The following is a 23,499-nucleotide window of genomic DNA, read 5'->3' on the forward strand; positions in this document are numbered from 1 at the left end:
TGTGGTTTACATTGCCAAGGACTGTTCATTAATTACCAATTTAATCACTGCTGGAGGCATGACATTACAAAAATCTGGCTTAAAGTTCTAATAGATTATGAAGACCACCTAAGAAGAGTGACCAAAAAATGTACAAAACAATTAATACTGTTTCACTGCTATCAAAGACACTCAGATTATTTTACATCAAGTGAAGCAAAGGAATTAGTAGCTTCACAGTGCCACCACTAGGAACTGTAAATACAATAGCATACAATTAGTAATGCACATGTGACTTTTCGTTCAAGGCATATATCCTTGGGAAAGCCAGAACATGATAAGGAGAACAAAAGAAACATTAAAAAATGAAATGAGTAAAGATTTAACTCTACCCTCGTGCATGCTGAGCAATAACAGAATAGGCAATATAAAATACAGCTCTTAGTAATGGTGATATCATCCTGGGATGTTCAACACTGCACTGAACAGCCGTATGGAAAATGTCTATGGCCATTAATAGTCTCATAAAAGGAGTGTTCCTGATGCTAAGACATCTAGCCTTAGCTTCATGAATTCACAGCAATCTCAAATAAATAAGACTTTTGAGGCTAGGGGTTTTTGCCCACATAATAGAAAAGATGCTTGAGTTTTTTTCCCTCCTAACAATGATGGTGTTTTGTGTGACTTTGAAGATACTCTAGCAAGCTAACAATATGTTTTCTAAGAAGTCTAGTAGCCATTGTTAAGGTAGCAGACTTCAACTTAAATTTAGACATAATAGATAAACTATTATTTAAATCATAATGAATAAAAACCACTGCCTTGTACAGAGGCATTTATGCTGAACATAGAAGTACACTGGCATTCTTCTATAAAATGCAACTGTAAAAAAGATTAGCTATATATTTAAAGTGTCTTACTGGTCTGAAACGGATTATGTACATTAAATCTTCTGTCAATTGTGTTGGAGTAAGAAATAAGGAATACATTTTCATCTTAGTGCCCTGGGTATAGACATTCCAGTTCATATAGAGAATAAAAATCCCTAAATAAAACAAAGTTCTCACTCCATATACTATTAAAGGTTTTAGATTTCTTTTTATAATATCTGATGTTCTTCTTTTAAAATTATAAATGCAAAGTTAACCCAGTTCTTCCTAGTAATAGAATTGATAACATGTGTAATTTGGAAAAATAAAAATTTTAGCCTGACCTTAATTTTCAAGCTTAATTCCTAGAGGCTAGCCATTTCATTATAACACAGTGTTCATAAACATAGAATACAATCTTATACGTATTTTTATGATGGTACGTACTTAGGATACACATAAACATAAAAACTATGCAAAAAGTTTCTATCTTCAGGAATTAACAAAATGATGGTTAGTGTTTTTTACCAATTGGATGGTAACTGCTTCTTTTATTATGTGGAAAAGATCTAGTGATCTTATCCAAATCTGCTACAATTATCAGCATGACAGACTAGTCCCATTTAAATCAATATTTTCCAATTAACATCAAAAGTACAAGGTTGATGTGCTAACTCTTCCCAGCAACAAAATACCTGTTAAAGGTTTAATTTGCAGAAGAGCAGCTTACATTCTTTTGGTTCTCACCAAATAAGACTTGGATTCATTACTTAAGACCAGCAGGGAAAAAAAAGGTCACTATATTTTTTTTTTTTATTACTGGTCCTTACAGTTAACTAAAGACTGACCAAACTGAAATTCCTTTTCCATGTACAGTTTTATTTAGAGGATTCAAATATTCCTGCAAACTTTTAAAAATGGATACTGCAAACCTTCTAGGACTTGTTAATATCTTGCAGTTTGATCCTATTACGTGAGGATGGGCTCCTACCCCAACTGATTATAATGAGTCACTCATTATCCTTGCAGATTAAAATTGAGGAAAAAACTTTAAGTCTGTTTTATAATGTTTTCATTCTTTTCCGATCTTTCTTTTAAAAAAAAAAACTTCTGGGTACCAACAAGTATCTGCAAACCATTTTTTTATGCTATATAATTTACAGCTGAAAAAACTAAAAACAAACATATTTATAAAGAATTACCCCAATTCTTTTTAGACTTTCTACTTATAAAATAGATTTTATTCTTTCTTAAAAACATAAAAGTAATAATTAAACTTATATGGCATCATTCTTCTGATATGTTCAAAGTGCTTCACAAATATCCTGACAATTTCAAGGACTGCGGGCAGCAGGACTCTCATCCCTTATTCTTGGAGTGTATTGATCCTAAACATTAGCACATAACTACAAACATCTCCTTCAGTGATCTATATAATTACATGAGCATTATTAAAAGTAATGGATTTATTAAATGTTTTTTAAAAAGCAATTATACTCTAATGCAAAGTAATAAGCAAAAGAGTCTGAAATAGATTGTTAAAAGTCTTTTTGTGCATTTCTTAGGAAGAGAGTGTTTGGAGAAAATGAGTAATGAAAAATAATAAAAAATGAATTTTTTTTCTTGAAAAAAACTATTATATTTTTCTCAGAGTGTGTGTTTAAATATACTATTTAATGAAGGAGGCTCCTTTGGATTATATAATGGCTAGACTATTGAACTTGCCAAACTCGAGTTGTACTTTGAAAAACATTATTTTAAGTGCATGTGGAAAACCATGAACAAAACAAATATCATACCAAAAACTTGCATTAATAAAATGTAACATGAAAATCTTCACAGAACAGTAAGAATAGGAAGCAAAAAAATACAAATTACAGTGATTCAGAGCAATAAAATCTGTTTTCCATAAGAAAAATAATTTCAGGAAACACCTGAAACAGGTTAAATGAACATCTAAAGGCACAGACACACAAATGAATCATATAAACTACTAAAAGAGATCTAAATGCAATATGTGCTAGCTTAGCCAGTTCTCATTAAAACATGCAATATGGGTCTTGACAAAAATTAAGAAAAATTCAAAGGTTTATAATATCTGTGTTTGTGAGTTGCCATTTAAAATAAGTTACAGCTTGAATCCTTCCTGAGGATAACTTAAGTAGAGTCTGTACATAAGAATCCATCAGATAATATTACCAGGAGTTGTTTTCAGTGTCTTAGAAATTGCTTCCCAGCCCTCCAGCCTAAAGCTATACTAATTTATACAAGAGGGAATGTTGGTAGAGTGGTGTGCTTCAAGGCACAGTTGGGAGCTGAACTCTAATCAGACATCCCAGCATATGGGAAGGACAGGTGTGTGTGTGTAAGGATTTGGTGCGTACACATCATAACAAAGAAAGGTATCACAACGTAGGATTCAAGAAAGGAAGAAAAGGTTGATACAGGGAACCTTAAGTCCCAAGGTGGCCAATGTCATCTCTGTAACTGACTCAAGAAATGGGAACGGACACTTCAACTTTTTCTGCTCAGTGATAATCAATTCTGCTTTAAAGACTTTCAGACAGATATCCTCCCTGTTTACAAACATTTACTACCAAGAAACTCCCTATAGTAACCCAAATTTTTCATGTTTAAGCTCATGTTTTTATTAGTTGACACTGAGAAAATATGAAAAAATAGTCTGTTGTTATTCCCTTCATTTAATCATTGAATAAACATTTACTTAAAACTTGGTGATGGGAATACCAGGTTCTTGTACTTTGAATAGCTCACAGCTGAGTGGGAGAAAGATGTGTAATTAGATAATGGTATGGGATAAATGCAATGGGAGAGGGATGTACAGCATATTACAAAAAGATAAAGGAAGGAGAATTAGCTTTACTGTTAGGAGTCATGACACAGATACTCCTAGAAGAGGTATTTCAGTGGAAACTAACAAGGAAAGAGGGGCATTTCAGAGAGAGAACAGTCAATGCTTGACGCAGGAATTGAGGAGTATGCCACATTCTCTCTGTAAGCAACTTAGTAGAGCTCGAATGTGGAGTGAATACTAAGAGAGAGGAGAGAGATAAGGATAGAAAGGGAGGGAACAGGATTTGCAAGGACCTTGGTATAAGGCCATGCTGTGAAGTTGGGAAGTTTACTCTCTTGGTAAGCCCAAGTAGTTTTCATATACTCAAATTAGTACTTACACTATTTCCTGGTTTTCTCTTCTTTATATTTTATAAGCCTGTCTTTCCATATATGTAGATATTTGCTTCCAATCCTTTATTTCTCTGAATCCTCTGTAAATTCTCACTTTCTCTCAGCCCAGAACTAGACACAAAAGTCTTAAAAGGAGGTGAACCTATACTCAGTACATGGACACTGTCCCATGCACTATATGCCTCAAATACTCCAACATCAATTATTAAAATAGCTTTTCTCATTCTTCTTGGTGTGCATCAGAAGGTCCTAGGTTAATTTTATAGAAATGAGTTGAGGGGCACCTGGGTGGCTCAGTCGGTTAAGCATCTAACTCTTAATTTCAGCTCAGGTCATGATCTCAGGGTCATGAGATCAAGCCCCACGTTGGGCTTGGTGCTGGGCATGGAGCCTGCTTAAGAGTCTCTCTCCCTCCCCCCACTTGCTCACGTTCTCTTTCTCTCAAAAAACAAAAAAGCAGAGTTCATAAGGAGAAAAGATAGAATTTGCTGACAAAGTCCTAAATCAGCGTGGAGTTAATTTTGAGTATGGAACAGTAAGCTCTTCAGTGAACTCTTAAAGATTCAAGGACAGTGTCTCATTTATTCAATACTTAAGGTCACTCCTGGGTACCAATTTTTTTTTTTTTTAAACTCATGGAAATTCTCAGGTAAACTAAGAATACAAAAAGCAGTGGGTAGCAGCAAGTATATCTCTCCCCTCCAGCAACTTGACTTTCAGGACAGTAGCCTACATTATGATGGGTAACATAATTTACAATAAAATTTAAAATAAGAGCACTGTAAATTAAGGCACAAATTAAAGCGCATAAACAAGTGAAAATAGTAGCAATCAGTTCACTAAATTAGATGCCAGCTTTTTTTTTTTTTTTTATTAAACCTTCTTTTTAGTTACCAGAAGTCTTTTGATCTCTTCAGAGTGAAAGAGATGCTGACACTGAAGTGGGAATGGCATTAGTCATGGTTCCCTTACTCCCTTCACCATGGACACCTATTAATTTGAATGTCACACAACGAAAAAAAAGAATTTTGCTTCCATTTTATAAATGGAAAACCAGATTTAGAGAAATTAAGCATTTTCCAGTTTTAGTATCACTTAATTCACACTCAATTGCTCCAGAGATGAAATTGGGCATTTTCCCTTTTCCTTTTGTGTCCCAAGTTTGCTATACTAGTTTTCCAAAATATGGACAGTATTGTTAAATAATTCTAATCTGTATGTACAAGAGCTATCAGAAATGATAAAGAAAATGAGTGGGTTTGGGGAGCCTGGGTGGCTCAGTCGTTAAGCGTCTGCCTTTGGCTCAGGTCATGATCCTGGAGTCCTGGGATCAAGCCCCGGGTTAGGCTCCCTGCCTGCTTTTCCCTCTCCCACTCCCCCTGCTTGTGTTCCCTCTCTCATTGTGTCTCTCTCTGTCAAATAAATAAAATCTTAAAAAAAAAAAAAAGAAAATGATGAAATTAAGAAAACTATCATGTCCTTGGAAAAAATATCAACCTGATATCAAACTGGAAATTTAAAAAGCAACAGGAAGGTCTAATTTCTGTATTTGTGCAACTGAACTGATCTGCCATTTTATATTTTCCTTCTTACATCATTTCATTAATATAAGCTATAAACCCAACAGAGTATCAAGTGTCAAAACTAGAACAATAGTCATAGAATATAACATTTAGTTCGTTAAACTGATGCTCTTCATAACACATCTATACAGGGCTTGACTTGTCTGAAAAATAAGCTACAGTAGAATGCACAAGAAAGTTTTAAAATTGAGTTTATCTTTTATTTTATTTTATTTTGGGGGGGTGGACAGGGAAATGGAGAGAGGAGTCCAATGCTGGGCTCAATCTCATGACCCTGAGATCATGACCTGAGCTGAAATCAAGAGTCAGATACTTAATTGACTGAGCCACCCAGGTACCCCAAAACGAGTTTAAACTATAAGGGAGTAAAGCGGTTGCAACAGTATCTCCTATGCCACATACTCTTCCTACACCTCTCATTCAGTGGTGTGGGGTCTATGTCTCTGCTCCTTAAACCTGGGTGGAGCTTTCTGTCTGCTTAGGCCACGAGTATAGCAAAGTGATGCAACAAGACTTTTAAAGCTAGATCGTAAGAATGCCATGCATGTCTCCTTTACTCTCTTGGGACATTTGCTCATAGACTCAGCCCCATGCTGTGAGGAAGTCCAAACTAGCCCAAGTGGAGGGACCATATGGAGAGGCTATGTGTAGGTATTCCAAATGATGGTCTACCAGAGGTCCTGGCCAAAACCCAGTCCCAGACGTTGTGGAACAGAAATAAGCCATTCCTACAGTATCCTATCCTAATGCCTAGATCACAGAATCTGTGAGCATAACCAATGGCTGTTTCATGCCAGTAAGGTGATTTTTTTTTACGCAGCAGAAGATAACCTGAAAGAGGAAGGGTAAAGAAGGTATCTTTGGCGCCTGGGTGGCTCAGTTGGTTGAGCGACTGCCTTCAGCTTGGGTCATGATCCTGGAGTCCCGGGATCGAGTCCCGCATCGGGCTCCCTGCTCAGCAGGGAGTCTGCTTCTCCCTCTGACCCTCCTCCCTCTCATGCTCTCTGTCTCTCATTCTCTCTCTCTCTCTCTCTCAAATAAATAAATAAATAAATAAATCTTTAAAAAAAAAAAAAGAAAATATCTTTGGGACTGTTTAAAGCATGGTTTCATTTGCAGTAGGATACAACTTTGGGTAAATGGGAAACAAATGCAACAAAGTGACCAGCTAGCCATGCAGCATGCAGCTGCTCTTTCTGGGAAAAACAACAACTATAACAATAAATGAATACGAGACCAACCCAAGTCACATTGGTGGCAGTCCAAGAAACAATGAGATATTTTATGAGACACCATGATTATTACTCATCAATCACAAACAGTAGTCATTGAGAATTTCATGTCTTCTCAGTGTGAACATGACTGCTATTGTTAAATATGCCATTTATTCCACACCTAGGCACAAGCTAGTATCATCAACTGTAGAAGTGAAGAGTTCTTACCACGTCTCTCTCCTTAACACACACACATACACATGTTATCTTAGAAAGACTGAAGTCAAGTTTTTTTGGGTACACTAAGAAAACAATGTGCTAAAAATATTTATTTTGGATACCAAAAATTTCCCTAGTTTAAAATATTTATCTTAACATAATACACAGTGCCTTAAACAGAAGGGATGACCAATAAAATATTTGTTGAGGGGTGCCTGGGTGGCTCAGTCATTAAGCATCTGCCTTCGGCTTAGGTCATGATCCCAGGGTCCTGGGATCGAGCCCCACATCGGGCTCCCTGCTCAGCGGGAAGTCTGCTTCTCCCTCTGCCTCTCCCTCTCCCTCTGCTTGTGTTCCCTCTCTCTGTCAAATAAATAAATAAAATCTTTAAAAATAAATAAATAAAAAGAAAGCTATTTTGGGGACGCCTGGGTGGTTCAGTCGGTTAAGCATCAGACTCTTGATTTCATCTAAGGTCACAATCTCAGGGTCGTGAGATCAAGCCCTGTGTTGGGCTCAGTGCTTGGTGTGGAGCCTGCTGAAGATTCTCTCCCTCTCTTAAAAAAAAAAAAGTTATTTTGTTGATGCTGTATTTTATTTGTGATAAACTTTGTTTCCTAATTATTTTAGGCTCTAAAAATTATGGGGAATGTATGTAGTTCTATCTTGTTCCAGTGTATTGATTTTAAATTCAGAATACCTGAGATTTAAATGATCTATCTGCCAAGTAGATTTTTAAAACCAGTTACTTTACCTATGTGTGAATTTTACATATGTAAGTAATTATCATTGAATGTTTATTGAGCACTTACTGCTTATCAAGCAGGATTCTAAGTGATTTAACATAGATTTTCTTCATTTACTCTCCATAATTATTGTATGAGTTAAGTATTATCACCCCTATTTTACAGTTGAGAAAACTGACAAATTAATGAATTGCCCATGGTCAAACAGCTAATAGGTTAACAGAGACAAGAATTGAACCTAGACATTTTGATTTCAGAGATTTTGTTTTTAAAGCATTGTGTTATATTTCCTTCTCCCTTATTTTTCTGACATCCTTGTGAAGTAGAAATAGATACTATTCTTTTATCTTTTGTAGAGATTATGAAAATGAATTAGGAAAGAATGTTTAAATTTACTTGGAATCACAGACAGTGACAAATGAGGCTTAGAATTCAAGTATCCTGACTTTTTAAAAAGGTGGTGTTTAGTTTTTCATTTGGTTCAAACTTTCAACAAATATTTTTTTTTTTTTTAGATTTTACTTATTTATTTGACAGAGAGAGACACAGTGAGAGAGGGCACACAGCAGGGGCAAGTGGGAGAGGGAGAAGCAGGCTTCCTGCAGAGCAGGGAGCCCGACGTGGGGCTCAATCCCACGCTTAATGACTGAGCCACCCAGGCGCCCCACTTTTTTTTTTTTTTTTTGGATACCATTAGTTTATTATAAAAGAGAGACATGAAAATTATTTACATGATGAAAGATTTCACAACTTCGGGTGCCTGGGTGGCTCAGTTGGTTGAGCGACTGCCTTCGGCTCAGGTCATGCATGATCCTGGAGTCCCACATCGGGCTCCTGGCTCAGCGGGGAGTCTGCTTCTTCCTCTGACCCTCTTCCCTCTCGTGCTTTCTATCTCTCATTCTCTCTCAAATAAATAAATAAAACCTTTAAAAAAAAAATCTTATAAAAAAAAGACTTCACAACTTCACCGGAATGGGCAGCTTTGCTTCATGCCATTTTAATAATGATTTCAGTCCACGTACTTTCCGATAATGTCACCATCTCTAAATAAGAAATAATCCTTATCATCTAGAACTACTTTGGTGCCTCCATATTATGGAAGAACTTTATCTCCAACTTTCACACTAGCTACACTAACTGGTTGAATCTCTCCACCCTTTCCCTTTCCTTTAGAGCTTGATCCAACAGCTACTACTGTTGCTTGCAACACTTTTCCTTGAGATTTTTCTGGAAGCATAATACCTCCTATGGTTACAGTTTCAGCTACACTCCTTTCAACTAAAACTCGGTCAAAGAGGGGAAGAAACTTTCTAAATGCCTGCCCTGCCATGACTCCAGCCACCGCAGTTCGTACTCTGCTCTGGAGCTGCCACCGTGCAATAACTTTCTTTCTAAAAGATAATTCTTTCTGTGGTTCTCACTTGACTGGATCCTTTTCACCCATCAAATCTCAGTTCAAATGTCCCCTCCTCAAATCACTCAAGCCCTCACTTATTTAAATTATCCTCTACTGTGCCACACAGTTTTCACACTCTAGTTATTTATCTGTCTCTTCCCACCATAATGTAAACTCCATGACGGAAGAAGCTTAGCCTTTTCTGTCACTATGAATATACTCAGTTCAGACATTCAACAAATATCTGACAAGTGACCAACAAATCGATGATGTAACAGATGGCTAGACACTGAAACAGTTGGCATAGAGTCTACAAAACTTCTTCAAAGATGGCCCACGAGATTTGGGTTTCTCATTTTTATCATGACCTACAGTTTAAAAATATGTGGTTTTTTTTGTTTTCTTAAAAGTATGTTTTATATCAAGATTGAGTAAGCACATAAATCCATATCACTAAAGGAAGTATCAGACAAAAATACTATGCTTACTATATGTGATGAATTCTGAGATTTTTTATTCCATTCTATTCCTTTTCATTAAAAATAAAATAGTTACTGCAGCCCACTAAACTGATTTTTTATCATATTATTGTGTAAAGACTTAAAGTGTGAAAAACACTGCTCAAGGTCAGAGGTTATTAAGCTTGTATCTGAAAGGAATATTTAGATATATGCATGGAAAGGAAGAAATAAAAGTGTCTGATCACAGACAACATGATCACCTATGTAGAAAATCTGAAAGAATTGGGAAAAAAAAGAATCTCTTGGAACTAATAAGCAATTATAGCAAGGCTGTAGGATACAAGGTTAATATACAAAAGACAATTGATTTCCTATATACCAGCAGTGAACAAATGGAATTTGAAATTAAAAACAAAATACTATTCACATTAGTGAAATCTAACAAAATATGTACAAGATCTGTATGAGGAATATAAGGAAATCAAAGAATAACTAAATAAATGAAGAGATATTCTATGTTCATCAGTACGAACACTCAATTTGCAACAGAGAGATTTGATAAAAGACTATAGCCAAAATACATAAAGAATTACTGAAACTCAACAATAAAAAAAATCACCATCTGGGGTGCCTGGGTGGCTCAGTCGGTTAAGCATCTGCCTTTGGCTCAGGTCATGATCCCAGGGTCCTGGGATGGAGTCCCACATCGGGCTCCCTGCTCAGCAGGGAGTCTGTTTCTCCCTCTCCCCGCTCCCCCCTCCCTACTAGTGCTCTCTCTCTCTCACTATCTCTCTCTCTCAAATAAATAAAATCTTAAAAAACAAAAAACACCATCCTTATTTAAAAAGGGGCCAATGGCCCCTTTGGAGAGACACCTCTCCAAAGGAAGATCTACAGATTGCAAATATGCATATGAAAAGATGCTCCACATCATTTGTCATTAGGGAAATGTAAATTAAAACAATGAGATACCACTAAATAGCTATTAGAATGGCCAAAGTCTGGAACACTGACAACACTCAATGTTGATGAAGATGTGTAACACCACAAGAACTCTCACACACTACTGGTGGGAATGCAAGATGGGACAGCGATTTTGGAAGATAGTTTGGCAATTTCTAGTAAAAGCAAACATACTTTTACCATAAGATCTAGCAATCATGCTCCCTGGTAATTACCCAAAGGAGTTAAAAACTCATGTCCACACAAAAACCTGCACTTGGATGATTATAGCAGCTTATTCATAAAATGCCAAAAATTGGAAGCAAACAAGATGTCCTTTAGTAGGTGAATGGATAAACTGTGGTACATCCAAACAAGGGGATATTATCCAGCACTAAAAAGAAATGATCTTTCGAGCCATGAAAAACACGGAAGAACCTTAAATGCATATTACTAGGTGAAGGAAGCCAATCTGAATGATTCCAACTATATGACATTCTGAAAAAGGCAAAATCATGAATACAGTAAAATTAGGTTGCAGGACTTGGGAGTGGTGGAAGGGATGAACAGGTACAATAGAAAATCCATAATAATGGATACATTTCATTACACATTTGTCCAAACTCATAGGATGTAAAACACCAAGGGGGAACCATAATGTAAGCAATGGACTTTGGGAGATTATGATGTGTCAATGTAGGTTTATCAGTTCTAACAAATGTATTACTCTGGTGTGGGATGTCATTAAGAGGAGAGGCCATGCATGTGTAGATAGAGGGTGTATACAGGAAATCTCTGTACCTTCCTCTCAATTCTGCTGTGAACCTAAAACTGCTCTGAAAAAAATGAAATTTTAATAAAAAAAAAAGAGCATGCAGTTTTGTATATGTGAGTTTGATGGTAAGGCAGGATGTCATAGTTTTCAGATTCATGAAGAGTTTCCTATCCTCTTAAATTTAAGGGCTTCTATTATCATATATTCATTATTATTGTGAAGCACTACACAAAAATATGTACAGAAATGTGGTTTATTTTTTTATTTTTATTTATTTATTTTGAAAGATTTTATTTATTTATTTTGACAGAGAGAAAGAGAGGGAGAGAGCACAAGTAGAGTGAGCGGCAGGCAGAGGGAGAGGGAGAGGCAGGCTCCCAGCTAAGCAGGGAGCCCGATATGGGGCTCAATCCTAGGACCCTGGGATCATGACCTGAGCCAAAGACTTAACTGATTGAGCCACCCAGGCACCTCGAAAAACATGGTTTAATATAGGGATGGCAGTATATGATAGAAAAGAGCACTGATTCTACAGTCTGAGAAAGCTCAAGTTCAAATCCTGGATTTATCATTTACTAACTCTGCAACTTTGTACAAATTACCTTACCTATCAGCCTCAGTTTTCTTATCTGGAAAGTAGTTGAACATCTATTTCATGGGGTTAAGTAAAATAAAAATTATATAAAACATCCATTATAGAGCCTGCATTAAATGGTAGCTATTCAATAAATGGTAGGCATCATTATTATATTCTAACATTTCCAACAAAATTAACTTCCATAGCTAAAATACAATCTTAAACAAAGTATAATAAAATTATAAAATGTAAATTAAGAAAAACAGATTATTCATGTGTATGTAGAAATTATATTCCAAAATCTTACTTTTCCTCATAGCTAACACTGCTGTATAGGAATAACTGCAACATGTTCTTCCATGTATGAATTTATCAGCTCAATAAATGTACCAAGTTACCCCTCCCATATACAAAGTCTCTGGAAAAATGATTTAGCAAGAACAAACTGATGGTTTCCAGAGGGGAGGTGGGGAGGGGGATGGGTGAAGGAGGTGATGGGGATTAAGGAGGGCACTCATCGTGATGAGTACCGGGTGATGTATAGAATTGTTGAATCACTATATCGTACACCTAAACTAATATAACACTATACATTAGCTAACTGAAATTAAAAACTTTAAAAAAATGACTTAGCAAAACTATAAATAAATTAACTCCCCTCACCCCCATGATTGCAATTAACAATTTATGGCTTTTTAACCAATATTCCTTACATCACTTAGCTGCCTGTTGCAGAGTGGTGTGGTTGCGTTGATATTCTGCTTATTGCCTGCCTTTAAAGCTGCATCTCTTCTTGCTTGCTCAAGCAGAACTCTTGCCCTTTCCTTAAGTTCTTCTTGTCTTGATAACATTCGATGCTTAAAAGCAAAAATACAGAATTAGGAACTCAAAAAAACCCCATATAATCTATATTTATAAATTAATCAATGGTTTCATTATCTGTCAAAATAATAGAGATCAGGAATAAGACTGTAGTTTTATGAGATTACTTAAAGAAAATATTAATGTTGACTAGAAAATGTAGAAAGTCTTGACACACAAGAAATATATCTTTGCTGCCTAAAACTGGATTACATTTAATTTCCATCTGTATTAGAATATATTCCCATAAAGTATAATGTCCATATGTATATTATATACATTCTTCATATTTGCTAATCACAGTCTAACTTGGGAAAGACATTTTAAAAAATTTTTATTTCTTATAGTTTTATAGGACTGATAACAAGGTGTCTTCCAAATTTGTATGTTGAAAGATATTAAACATCTGTGGCAATAATCCCTTAAATCCTTGACAATTAACACTTATAGAAAATTCAAAGCTATCATATTTTGTTTAAAAAAAATAAAACTAGTTTTCACCAATGCTCACTTACCTTACAACAAAACAATTAACCACATCAGAATTGGAAGAGTATTTTCTTGGATTAATTTGTAATCTTACAATATATTTTTGGATAACAACAGGTAATGACCAGCAATGGAAATGAGTTCTTAAATGATACATTAATTCAAAGTACAAATATCCATAATGTTTATAGTTCAAATTCCTTTTTCCTTCCAAAAAGTAGCCAACTTCTGGCTTTAGACAGCTATTACTATTATTCTGATATTTAATTTCTTTTACTTCCCTGTTATTGTTTAGTTTTGGCTCAACTGTAAGTAGCATTCACGGTCAAGGAAGAGGTAATAAACAGTAAACATAGTTTTTGGTATAAAGTGAAACTTAAAAAAATTATTACATCATTTTTGGTTTCATTGAGATTTTTATGTTTTAATATAAATAAATATAACTATTTTTAAACTCTTTCCTGCAATCTTAAGCAAGGAAAGATTTTTTTAAAGTATACAGTTCAGTGGTTTTTACTATATTCACAAGGTTGTGAACCGTCAACACTATCTAATTCCAGAACATTTTCATCACCCAAGGTTTTAAGAGGATTAAACAAAAATTCTTCACTTAAAAGATATAACTGAAATGTATAAGTGATAATGATAGATTTTTCATCATGTTAATAGGACATAATAGAATAGAACTGGGCATTGCATTTAAACTGGTTACAAATCAACACTTCCTCTAAAACAGACCAGATTAATTAAATGAACACTGAATTTGCAGTCAAGACATCAGGCTATTAATCCTTCTTCCACTAATAATAAGCAATGTAACATTGAACGGTCACTTAGAAAGCTATACTGTATTCCATTACATGACACATAAGAACCTTGGAGAAAGCAAGACCTTGGTTCAAATACTAGATACATCACCCAATTGTGGAACAGTTATTCAATCCTTCTAAGCCTCAGTTTCCTCATCTATAAAATGGGGATAAAAACAGATCAACTCTCACAAGGATAAAGATTAAGTGACACAGAGTAATGTACTGAGCACTAGATAAATGTTAACTATTATTTTGTTTTTAAAATCCTCTCAATTGCCTCATATTTGAAATGAGGGGAGATCATTTTTAAAATCCCACTAGCTCTAAAATTGGTGATTAGAGTATATCATCTTTAAGATCCTACTGGCTCTAGGGGTGCCTGGGTGGCTCAGTCAGTTAAGCATCTGCCTTTGGCTCAGGTCATGATCCCAGGGTCCTGGGATCAAGCCCTGCATCAGGCTCCTTGTTCAGCGGGGAGTCTGCTTCTCCTTCTCTCTATGTCCCCCCACCACCACCACTCATGCTCTCTCTCTCTCTCAAATAAATAAAATCTTAAAAAAAAAAAAAATCCTACTGGTTCTAAATTCTGTGAGTCTACAGATCTTTAGGGATTCCAGTTAGCTACATAGACAGGGAAAGACTGCTTTGGTCTTAAAGAGCACACAGAAACAAACTTTTTTCTGATTATAAATGTGATTCATATTTATTACAAAAATTTTTAAAAATACATATATAAGTAAAAAGAAAAAGAAAAATAATCAGAGGCATCATGTTCCCTGATTTCAAACTATATCACAAAGCTATAATAATCAAAACAGTATGGTACTGGCATAAAAACAGACACATAGATCAAAAGAACAAAATAGAGAGCACAGAAATAAATCCAAGCATATATGGTCAATTAATTTACAACAACGGAGCGAAAAATATACAATAAGGAACGGACAGTCTCTTCAATAAATGGTGTTGGGAAAACTGGGCAGCCACATGCAAAAGAATGAAACTGGATGCCTATCTTACACTATATACAAAAATCAACTCAAAATGAATTAAAGACTTGAGCATAAAATCTGAAACCATAAAACTCCTAGAAGAAAACACAGGTGGTAAGCTCCTTAACAATGGTCTTGGTGATGATCTTTTTGGATTTGATATCAAAAGCAAAGGCAACAAAGTCAAAAATAAAGAAGTGGGACTACATCAAACTAAAAAGTTTCTGCAGAGTGAAGGAAACCATCCACAAAATGAAAAGGCAATCTACTGAATGGGAGGAAATATTTGCAAATCATGTATCTGAGAAGGGGTTAATATCCAAAATATATAAAGAACTCAGACAACTCAATAGCAATCCAATTAAAAAACAGGCAGAAGATTTGAATAGACATTTTCCCCAAAAAAGACATAAAAATGGCCACAGGTACTCGAAAAGACGCTTAACATCACTAATTATCAAGGAAATGCAAATTAAAATCACAAGGAATTATTACCTCACACCTGTTAGAATGGCTATTATCAAAAAGACAAGGAATAACAAATGTTGGTGAGGATCTGGAGGAAAGGGAACCCTTGTGCACTGTTGGTAGGAATGTAAATTGACGCAGCCACTGTGGAAAACAGGATGGAGGTTCCTCAAAAAAACTAAAAATAGGGGCACCTGGGGGGCTCAGTCGTTAAGCGTTGGCCTTCGGCTCAGGTCATGATCCCAGGATCCTGGGATTGAGCCCCGCATCGGGCTCCCTGCTCCGTGGGAAGCCTGCTTCTCCCTCTCCCACTCCCCCTGCTTGTGTTCCCTCTCTCACTATATCTCTCTCTGTCAAATAAATAAATAAAATCTTTTAAAAAATTAAAAATATAACTACCATATGATCCAGAAATTCCACCTTTGGGTATTTAGCCGAAGAATGCAAAAAACTAACTCAAAAAGATGTATGCACCCCCATGTTCACTGTGGCATTATTATTATCATTATTATTTTTAAAGATTTTATTTATTCATTTGAGAGAGGGCGCACAAGCAGGGTGAGCGGCAGGCAGAGGGAGAGGCAGAAGCAGGCTCCCAGCTGAGCAGGGAGCCCGATGCAGGGCTTGATCCCAGGACCCTGAGATCATGACCTGAGCCGAAGGCAGTTGCTTAACCGACTGAACCACCCAGGTGCCTCTATTATTATTATTTTTAAAGATTTATTTATTTGAGAGAGAGAGACCGCGTGTGTGTGCACACTCATGGTGCTCATGTTGGGGAGGGGCAAGCAGGAGAGAATCCCCAAGCCGACTTTCTGCTGAGTATGGAGCCCAACACAGGGCTTGATCCCACAACCCATGAGATCACAAACTGAGCCAAAAGCAAGAGTCGAGCACCCAGCTGACTGAGCCACCCAGGTGCCCCCACTGCAGCATTACTTACAATAGCCAAGGTATGGAAACAACCTAAATGCCCACTGATAGATAAAAACAAAACTGTGATACACACACACACACACACACACACACACACACACACACACACTCAGTGGCATATTATTCAGCCATAAAAAAAGAATGAAATCTTGCTTTTGTGACAACATGCATGGATCTTGAAGGCGTTATGCTAGGCGAAATAAGTAAGACAGACAAAGGAATGCCATATGATCTTGCTTGTATGTGGAATCTAAAAACAAAACAGAAGCCCCTCAAGACCCACAAACCAAGCTCACAGATACAGAGACTGACTGGTAGTTGCCAGAGGCTGGGAGTAGGATGTGGACAAAATGGGTGAAGGGGGTCAAGAGGTACACAATTTCAGTTATAAAATGAATAAGCCGTGGGGATATCATGTATGGCATGGTGACTATAGTTAGTAATACTGTATTACATATACGAAAGTTGTTAAGGCAGTAGATCTTAAATGTTCTGGTCACAAGAAAAATTTTTGTAACTATGTATGGTGATGGATGTTAACTAGGCTTACTGTGGTGATCATTTCACAATGTATACAAACATCAAATAATTGTTATACACCTGAAACTAATATAATATGTCAATTATAGCTCAATAAAAAAGAATGATTTAAAAATAAAAAACAAAGATAATTAGCAATCCTGGCACCCAGAGATAATCACTGTAGAATCATGCTTTTTAAACTTAATACTCTATTGTGAGAATATTCTCATGTAAATATTTTTAAAATATTTTTAAACATAATCTTTTAAACTGTTCACCTAGCATTCTATTAATACAGATGCATCATACTTTATTTAACTTGTCTTATATTATTGGGTATTTAGGTTGTTTATAATTTTTCACTATCATTAACAATGTTTTATAAATATCTTTGTATAGGGGTGCCTGGGTGGCTCAGTCAGTTAAGAGTCTGACTCTTGACTAGGCTCAGGTCATGATCTCAGGGTCATGAGACTGAGCCCCACATTGGGCTCTGCACTGGGCATGGAGTCTGCTTAAGATTCTCTCCCTCTCCCCCTACCACTGGCACCTTCCTCCCCACCCCACTCTCTCTCTCTTTAAAAAAAAAAAAAAATCTTCATATATAAATTCTTGTATACAATTCTGATTATCCTAGGGGAAATAATTCCTGGAGGTAGAATCTAATGAGATAAACATTTGTAAGGGACTTGATGTACATTGCTAAACTGCCCTTCAGTAAAGTTGGCTACTTTACATCTGGGCTGATTATCTTTAGTGCTATTATGGTCAAAAATGAAGAGATATTATGGAGCACAGACTTTGGAGCACAGACTTTGGAGTCAGAAGAGGTTGGTTTTGAATTCAAACTTTAACACTTATTAAGTGATCTTAGGCAACTCTGTAAACTCCAGTTTTCCCATATATTAAATAGAATTTAACCACTTACCTCATGGGTTATAAAGTTTAAGAGGGATATGTGTAAGATATATAAAGGTCATCATATGTATTAGCCACTCAAATGAGCAACATTATGACTTTAAGTCTATACAGTCATATTAAATTATCAAATTTCCTCTAATCTAATGCCATTAGTTACTAGACATACTATTATTTTATGAACAACTAAGAAAGAACAAACATTGTCAAACTCTACCATACCATCTATTATAAGTAGGAACTTGATTTCAGAGAAGTTAAAATATAAAAAGATGCATATCTTAGCACTGATGAAATGCAGTATGTAAAAGAAAAACAGATTTTTTTATTATTCAAATTTAGCTGCTAAAATTGCCCAATTTTAAAAACCTATGAAATATTGCAGTCACATTACAATTTTTTGGGTCATGCAGTACTTCTGACAAAAAAACAAAAAACAACAAACCTTTAACTTGACCCTAAACAAAATTCTGACCATTAAACCAATGGGCAATAAACAAATATATATGAAGCTGTAAATAGATACTGCCTCTATTATCCCGTGGATTTACTGTACATCATTTAAACCTCCTGAATAGCATCAAAGCATGATAGAGTTTTAGAGCTAAAAAGACTCTTAGAGATTATTTCATTTAACATATGTGGAAAATCAGATTAAAAGAATTTAAATGGCTAATTAACATGTCACACTGGTAATTATTAGCAGAGCCAAGATGAGAATCCAGGTGTACTGATTCCCAGTCCGGTGTATTTTTAATTTTTAAACATTAATCAATTTCGAGATTTAACCAAATACATTTACCTTAAAAATCTGGGTTATAAGAAAAATCTGTCTTGGATAATACTTAGAACTTAGGCTCACCAAATTCTGCAGTTGTTAATCACTAGATGTTTCTTAAAGAGTTTTTTTAATATTTTATTTATTTATTTGAGGGAGAGACAGAGAGAGAGAGAGAGCACAAGCTGGGGGAGAAGGGTCAGAGGGAGAGAGAGAAGCAGGCTCCCCACTGAGCAGGGAGCCTGATGTGGGGCTCAATCCCAGGACTCTGGATCATGACCCAAGCCAAAGCCAGATGCTTAACCGACTGAGCCACCCAGGCGCCCCACTAGATGTTTCTCGATTATCTGTTATGTATGGACACTCTGATCACTTGAAAGCTTTTTTGTACTGAAAGTTATAGTACTTAGAACCTTTGATTTGAGATTTTTGATGAGGAGAACAGGGGCTTGCTTTGTGAGCTACTATATTTCTTTGATTCAAAGATATACATTTTTTCTTAACATCTCTGAAAAAAGATTGATGGCATCTTATAATCTCTGTCAGCCAGGTGGTAGTCAAGAAAGCCATCAATGACTACATATGCATGTGCTTGATATTTCGGGTGGCAAGACTGCAATTCCTTGATGTTTCAGTTAACAACCCCTTGAGTAATATTTAAAAATGGAATATAACTCCAGGTTATTGTCTGAAAATCTTATCATGGGACCTTCTGATAAGGTCAAGAAAGTGCTATTATCAATGGGTATTACTGAAAAGAAAACCCCAGAGACAACTGCAGAGAAATGTTGTAATTCAGAGGGTCTCAAATTTTTTGGTCTCAGAATCCCTACACGTGCTTAAAAATTATTGTGGATCTCAAAAAGCTTTTGTTTATGTGGGTTATAACTACTTATACTTATCATTTTGGAAATTAAAACTGAGAAATGTTGAAAATACTTATTTATTCATTCCTTTAGAAATAACTATAATGAGGCGCCTGAGTTGGTTAAGCAGCTGCCTTCGGCTCAGGTCATGATCTCTGGGGTCCTGGGATGGAGCCCTGCGTCTGGCTCCGGGCTCAGCGGGGAGTCTGCTTCTCTCTGCCTCTGCCCCGCCCCCACCAACTTGTGCTTGCTCTCTCCCTCAAATAAAAAAAATCTTTTTTTTTTAAAGATTCTATCCATTTATTTGAGAGAGAGAGAGAGAGAGAGACAGCGAGGGACGGAACACAAGCAGGGGGAGTGGGAGAGGGAGAAGCAGGCCCCCCGCGGAGCAGGGAGCCCGACACGGGGCTTGACCCCAGGACCCCGGGACCATGACCTCAGCCGAAGGCAGATGCCTAACCAACTGAGCCACCTGGGTGCCCCTTAAATAAATAAAAATCTTAAAAAAAAAAAAAAGAACTATAATAAACCCATTAGATGTTAACATTCTAACAATAAATAGTACTTTAAAAAAATAAGTCAGAATGGCATTATTTTATATTTTTTGGAGATCTCTTTTATGTCTGGCTTAATAGCAGGCAGCTGGATTCTCATATGTACTTTTGTATTCAATCTTTTGAGATATCACAATTGTGTGGCCTCCAGAAAACACCACTGTACACTTGAGAGAGAACAAAAGTGGAAAAGGTAAATAATGTTCTATTATTATTATGAAAATAGTTTCAACTTTGGGGGCTCTCTGAAAGAGATTAGGGGAGCCTCAGAGGTCCCCAGATCATACGTTGAGAACCACTGCTGTAACATCATGCTTTTGATGGCACAGAGGACAACACTGTGTGGAAAACCAGGCACACCAACAATTCCAAATCAAAAAGTGATCAGAAGAGTTGGATTTTAAATTCTAATTCTAAATCAATTATACCTTAACCAATTAACTTTACTTAAACTTTTTTATGTATATACATAAAAGCATTGTATGATTAAAAAACCCATGCTTGAATAAGTCTAAAAGAATTCATTCAATAAGTATAAAATAAAAATTCCATGTGATAAAACAATTTATCATAGTTTACTGGCAATGTCTTTCTTTCCTTTTGGTACATAAAATAATGGTGTATCTTATAATTGATGGTCCCAGAGATTCAGTTAAATATAGTAAATACTGTAAGGTCAAATTTGTGTCATATTCCCCTCACGGGGAGGAATCTGGATGTTACTGGAATTTTTAACCACAAGTAAAGATGGAACTGAAAACACCAATTACAATGCAACTAAAATATTTGAAGAAAATACTTCAAATGGGAAATATTTAATTTAGCATTACATATTTTCAGAATGATATTCCTACTAAATGGAAGAGTGAAATATCTTTGACTTATTCTTACAGTGAAAAGTTCTGTTTTTATAGGTAAATAATATTTTGATTTGAAAAGCTGACATTACTCTTCAATCTTCAAATTCAGATTTATTTGTAGGCTTAAAATAGTATATCATAAACTTTAAATGAAGTGCAGGTATAGTTTAGATTTTTCTACAATGGTTAATTATACTTTACCTTTAATCATTTGTAGCATTTGAAAGTGCTCTATGAATACAAAACCCCCCAAAATATTCAGAATAACTATTTATTTATTAAATATAGGTATTCAGCATTCTAACTCACTTACCTGGACTGTTTTTGTGGAATGATCTGCATGATTTAAAGTGGTTCTATCAGTATCTGGATCAGACTCTGTCTGCCTCAGGGAAGTACGTTTTTTCTTTGTAAGGTCTGCATCTCTATTGTAGGAGAATCCAAGTTTGGAAGTGGGAGATAAACTTGGTTTTTTGATCGGTGATTCAGGATCTGATCTGTATTCTAAGGGTCTGGAATGCTCTAACTTTTCTTTCTCCAAATTATTACTGATGTCTAAAGTCTGAAGCTTTTGTTCCCCTGTCTCATAAATGAAAGGTGGAGACACATCCTTCTTCTTATCACTAACATATAAGTCACTTAATTCTAAAGTCTCAGCTTTCAGTAGTCTCTTCTTGCCTAACAAAACTTGTGCGTGGGTCGAATCTGTATTGTAACATATTCCAGGGTCATCGGATCCTGAAGTCCTTCCAGAGCTCTGCTGGGACTTTTGGGGTTCTGTGTCACTTTTAGTCCTGCGACAGTAAGGGGAGGCTGTACTTGGACTAAGATGATCATCAGGAGTCTGATGTTCACTTTCTGACTCTCCAACCCCACTGTCATTTACAAATACAGAGTCATCTTGCGATAAGAAGTCTACCGCTCCGCCACTCGAAGGCTGCAGTTCAGGCTCCCGTTTCAGATCACTAAGCTCCGCGTAAAATTTTTCCTGATCAACAGAACTGTTTGTATCTGTTTCATAGTTTCCAACTTTATATGTGCTCTTACTGCTGTTTTCCTCTATCTGGACAACATTCAGTTCTTGGCCACTGAAATGTGCCCTGATTTGATAGAGATAAGTCATAACAGTCAGTTTGTCAGGAATTGCTAATAAGACCATATCAGAAGGTTCCAACAACCGGGAAATTCCTATGCTGGCAAATCCATCATATGCCTTCAAAGAAAGGAAAAACAAAGATATACTGAATAATTCAAACAATCCATGCATTTTAAAAACAGAAAAGAATAGATATTAGCTAGACATACTGTGGTAAACATTTCACAATATACTGAATCATTATGTTGTATACCTATAGCTAATACAATGTTATATGTCAATTACACTTCAATAAAAGTTATCAAAATAAAGTTTAGTTACCATTAAAAAAACACAAAATTTTAATAGATTTTGTTGTTGTTGGAGGGCATACTACATTACTGACATTATTGCCACAAGAACAAAACAAAATTCCACATCAGAAATTTGTAAAAGTGGGGAAGGTGCAAGAAAAAAAAAAAGTTTCTTATTTAGTAACAATTGAAATGCTCTTTTCCAATAAAGAAAAATAAGCAAAAGTTAGAATTAAAACAAAAAAAATTTGAGAATCAATTTTTATAAGGAACTAAGGTATAAAGAAATAATAATCTAGAGTTTTATCATTCCTATCAACCTCTCTTTACCATGTTTCATATAACTATAAAACAGTGATTTGTGAAGAAAAAGGATAGCTACATATCCCCAAAGACCTAATCCTAGATTACCTGGTATAAAAATGCAAGTGCCTAAATTATTTAAGCCTAGAAACATAGAAACATTTTTTAAATGCCCAATTAAGACTGATTTTCATAATGAGAAGAGTGATTGCATTTTCATTTCATCCATTTTGGAAAGAATGAAATGTTTTGAGTACTACAACTTAGTTGAGAATGTGAGGCTGCATTGTATTATTTTTGTTAGCCTTTAAATGACTGTGGCACATCAGGTTTTTCTAGTTTTGAAGAATCAAAGCTGTTTCTCAATTTACAATTAATTATTACTATCCTGAACTAACCCTTTAAAACAGCACTGTGTTGCTAGGAAGCATTAAAAATATGGTTAAAGGTTCAGATATACCCTCAGAAAAAGTATGGACCCCCTAGTTGTATTCTCACTTTGGAATATAAAATGTCTATCTTTGTAACAACCCAGATGTAGGTTCATAACTCAAAGTTTTTCTTAAAAGAAAGGTTAGGAAATTATGTAACAATTTAGAAGGAATTACTCTTTTGCACTTACATGTTGAAGTGCATTTCTACCTTTGAATTTAATCCTTGTCTCATATTCTTCCTGTAGTTTAATAAATGTTGCGGAACAAGTAAGAAAGAAAATGAAAAATAAATTGCAATATTAAAACCTCTTCAATTTTCACAGCACTATGTTTCATAATATAGGTACCT

General features: G+C 35.6%; 1 protein-coding gene and 1 pseudogene across 10 annotated transcripts in view; both read right to left on the reverse strand.

Moving 5' to 3' along the window:
• EHBP1 (EH domain binding protein 1) overlaps window positions 1–23,499 on the reverse strand; it is a 715,801-nt gene that overhangs the window by 74,271 nt on the left and 618,031 nt on the right. For all 10 annotated transcript variants that reach the window (XM_073897641.1, XM_073897642.1, XM_073897643.1 and 7 more), the window contains 2 exons: window positions 21,338–22,237; window positions 12,682–12,825 (listed from right to left, as the gene is read on the reverse strand). In XM_073897641.1, coding sequence (XP_073753742.1) covers window positions 12,682–12,825; window positions 21,338–22,237 — 1,044 coding nt within the window. The remainder of the gene's footprint in view (window positions 1–12,681; window positions 12,826–21,337; window positions 22,238–23,499) is intronic.
• Window positions 8,811–9,303, reverse strand: LOC112821235 (10 kDa heat shock protein, mitochondrial pseudogene; annotated as a pseudogene).

Source organism: Callorhinus ursinus, unplaced genomic scaffold, assembly GCF_003265705.2.
Source record: "Callorhinus ursinus isolate GAN/ISIS: 27379988/994484 unplaced genomic scaffold, GSC_fseal_2.0 scaffold10, whole genome shotgun sequence".
Classification (NCBI taxonomy): Eukaryota; Metazoa; Chordata; class Mammalia; order Carnivora; family Otariidae; genus Callorhinus; species Callorhinus ursinus.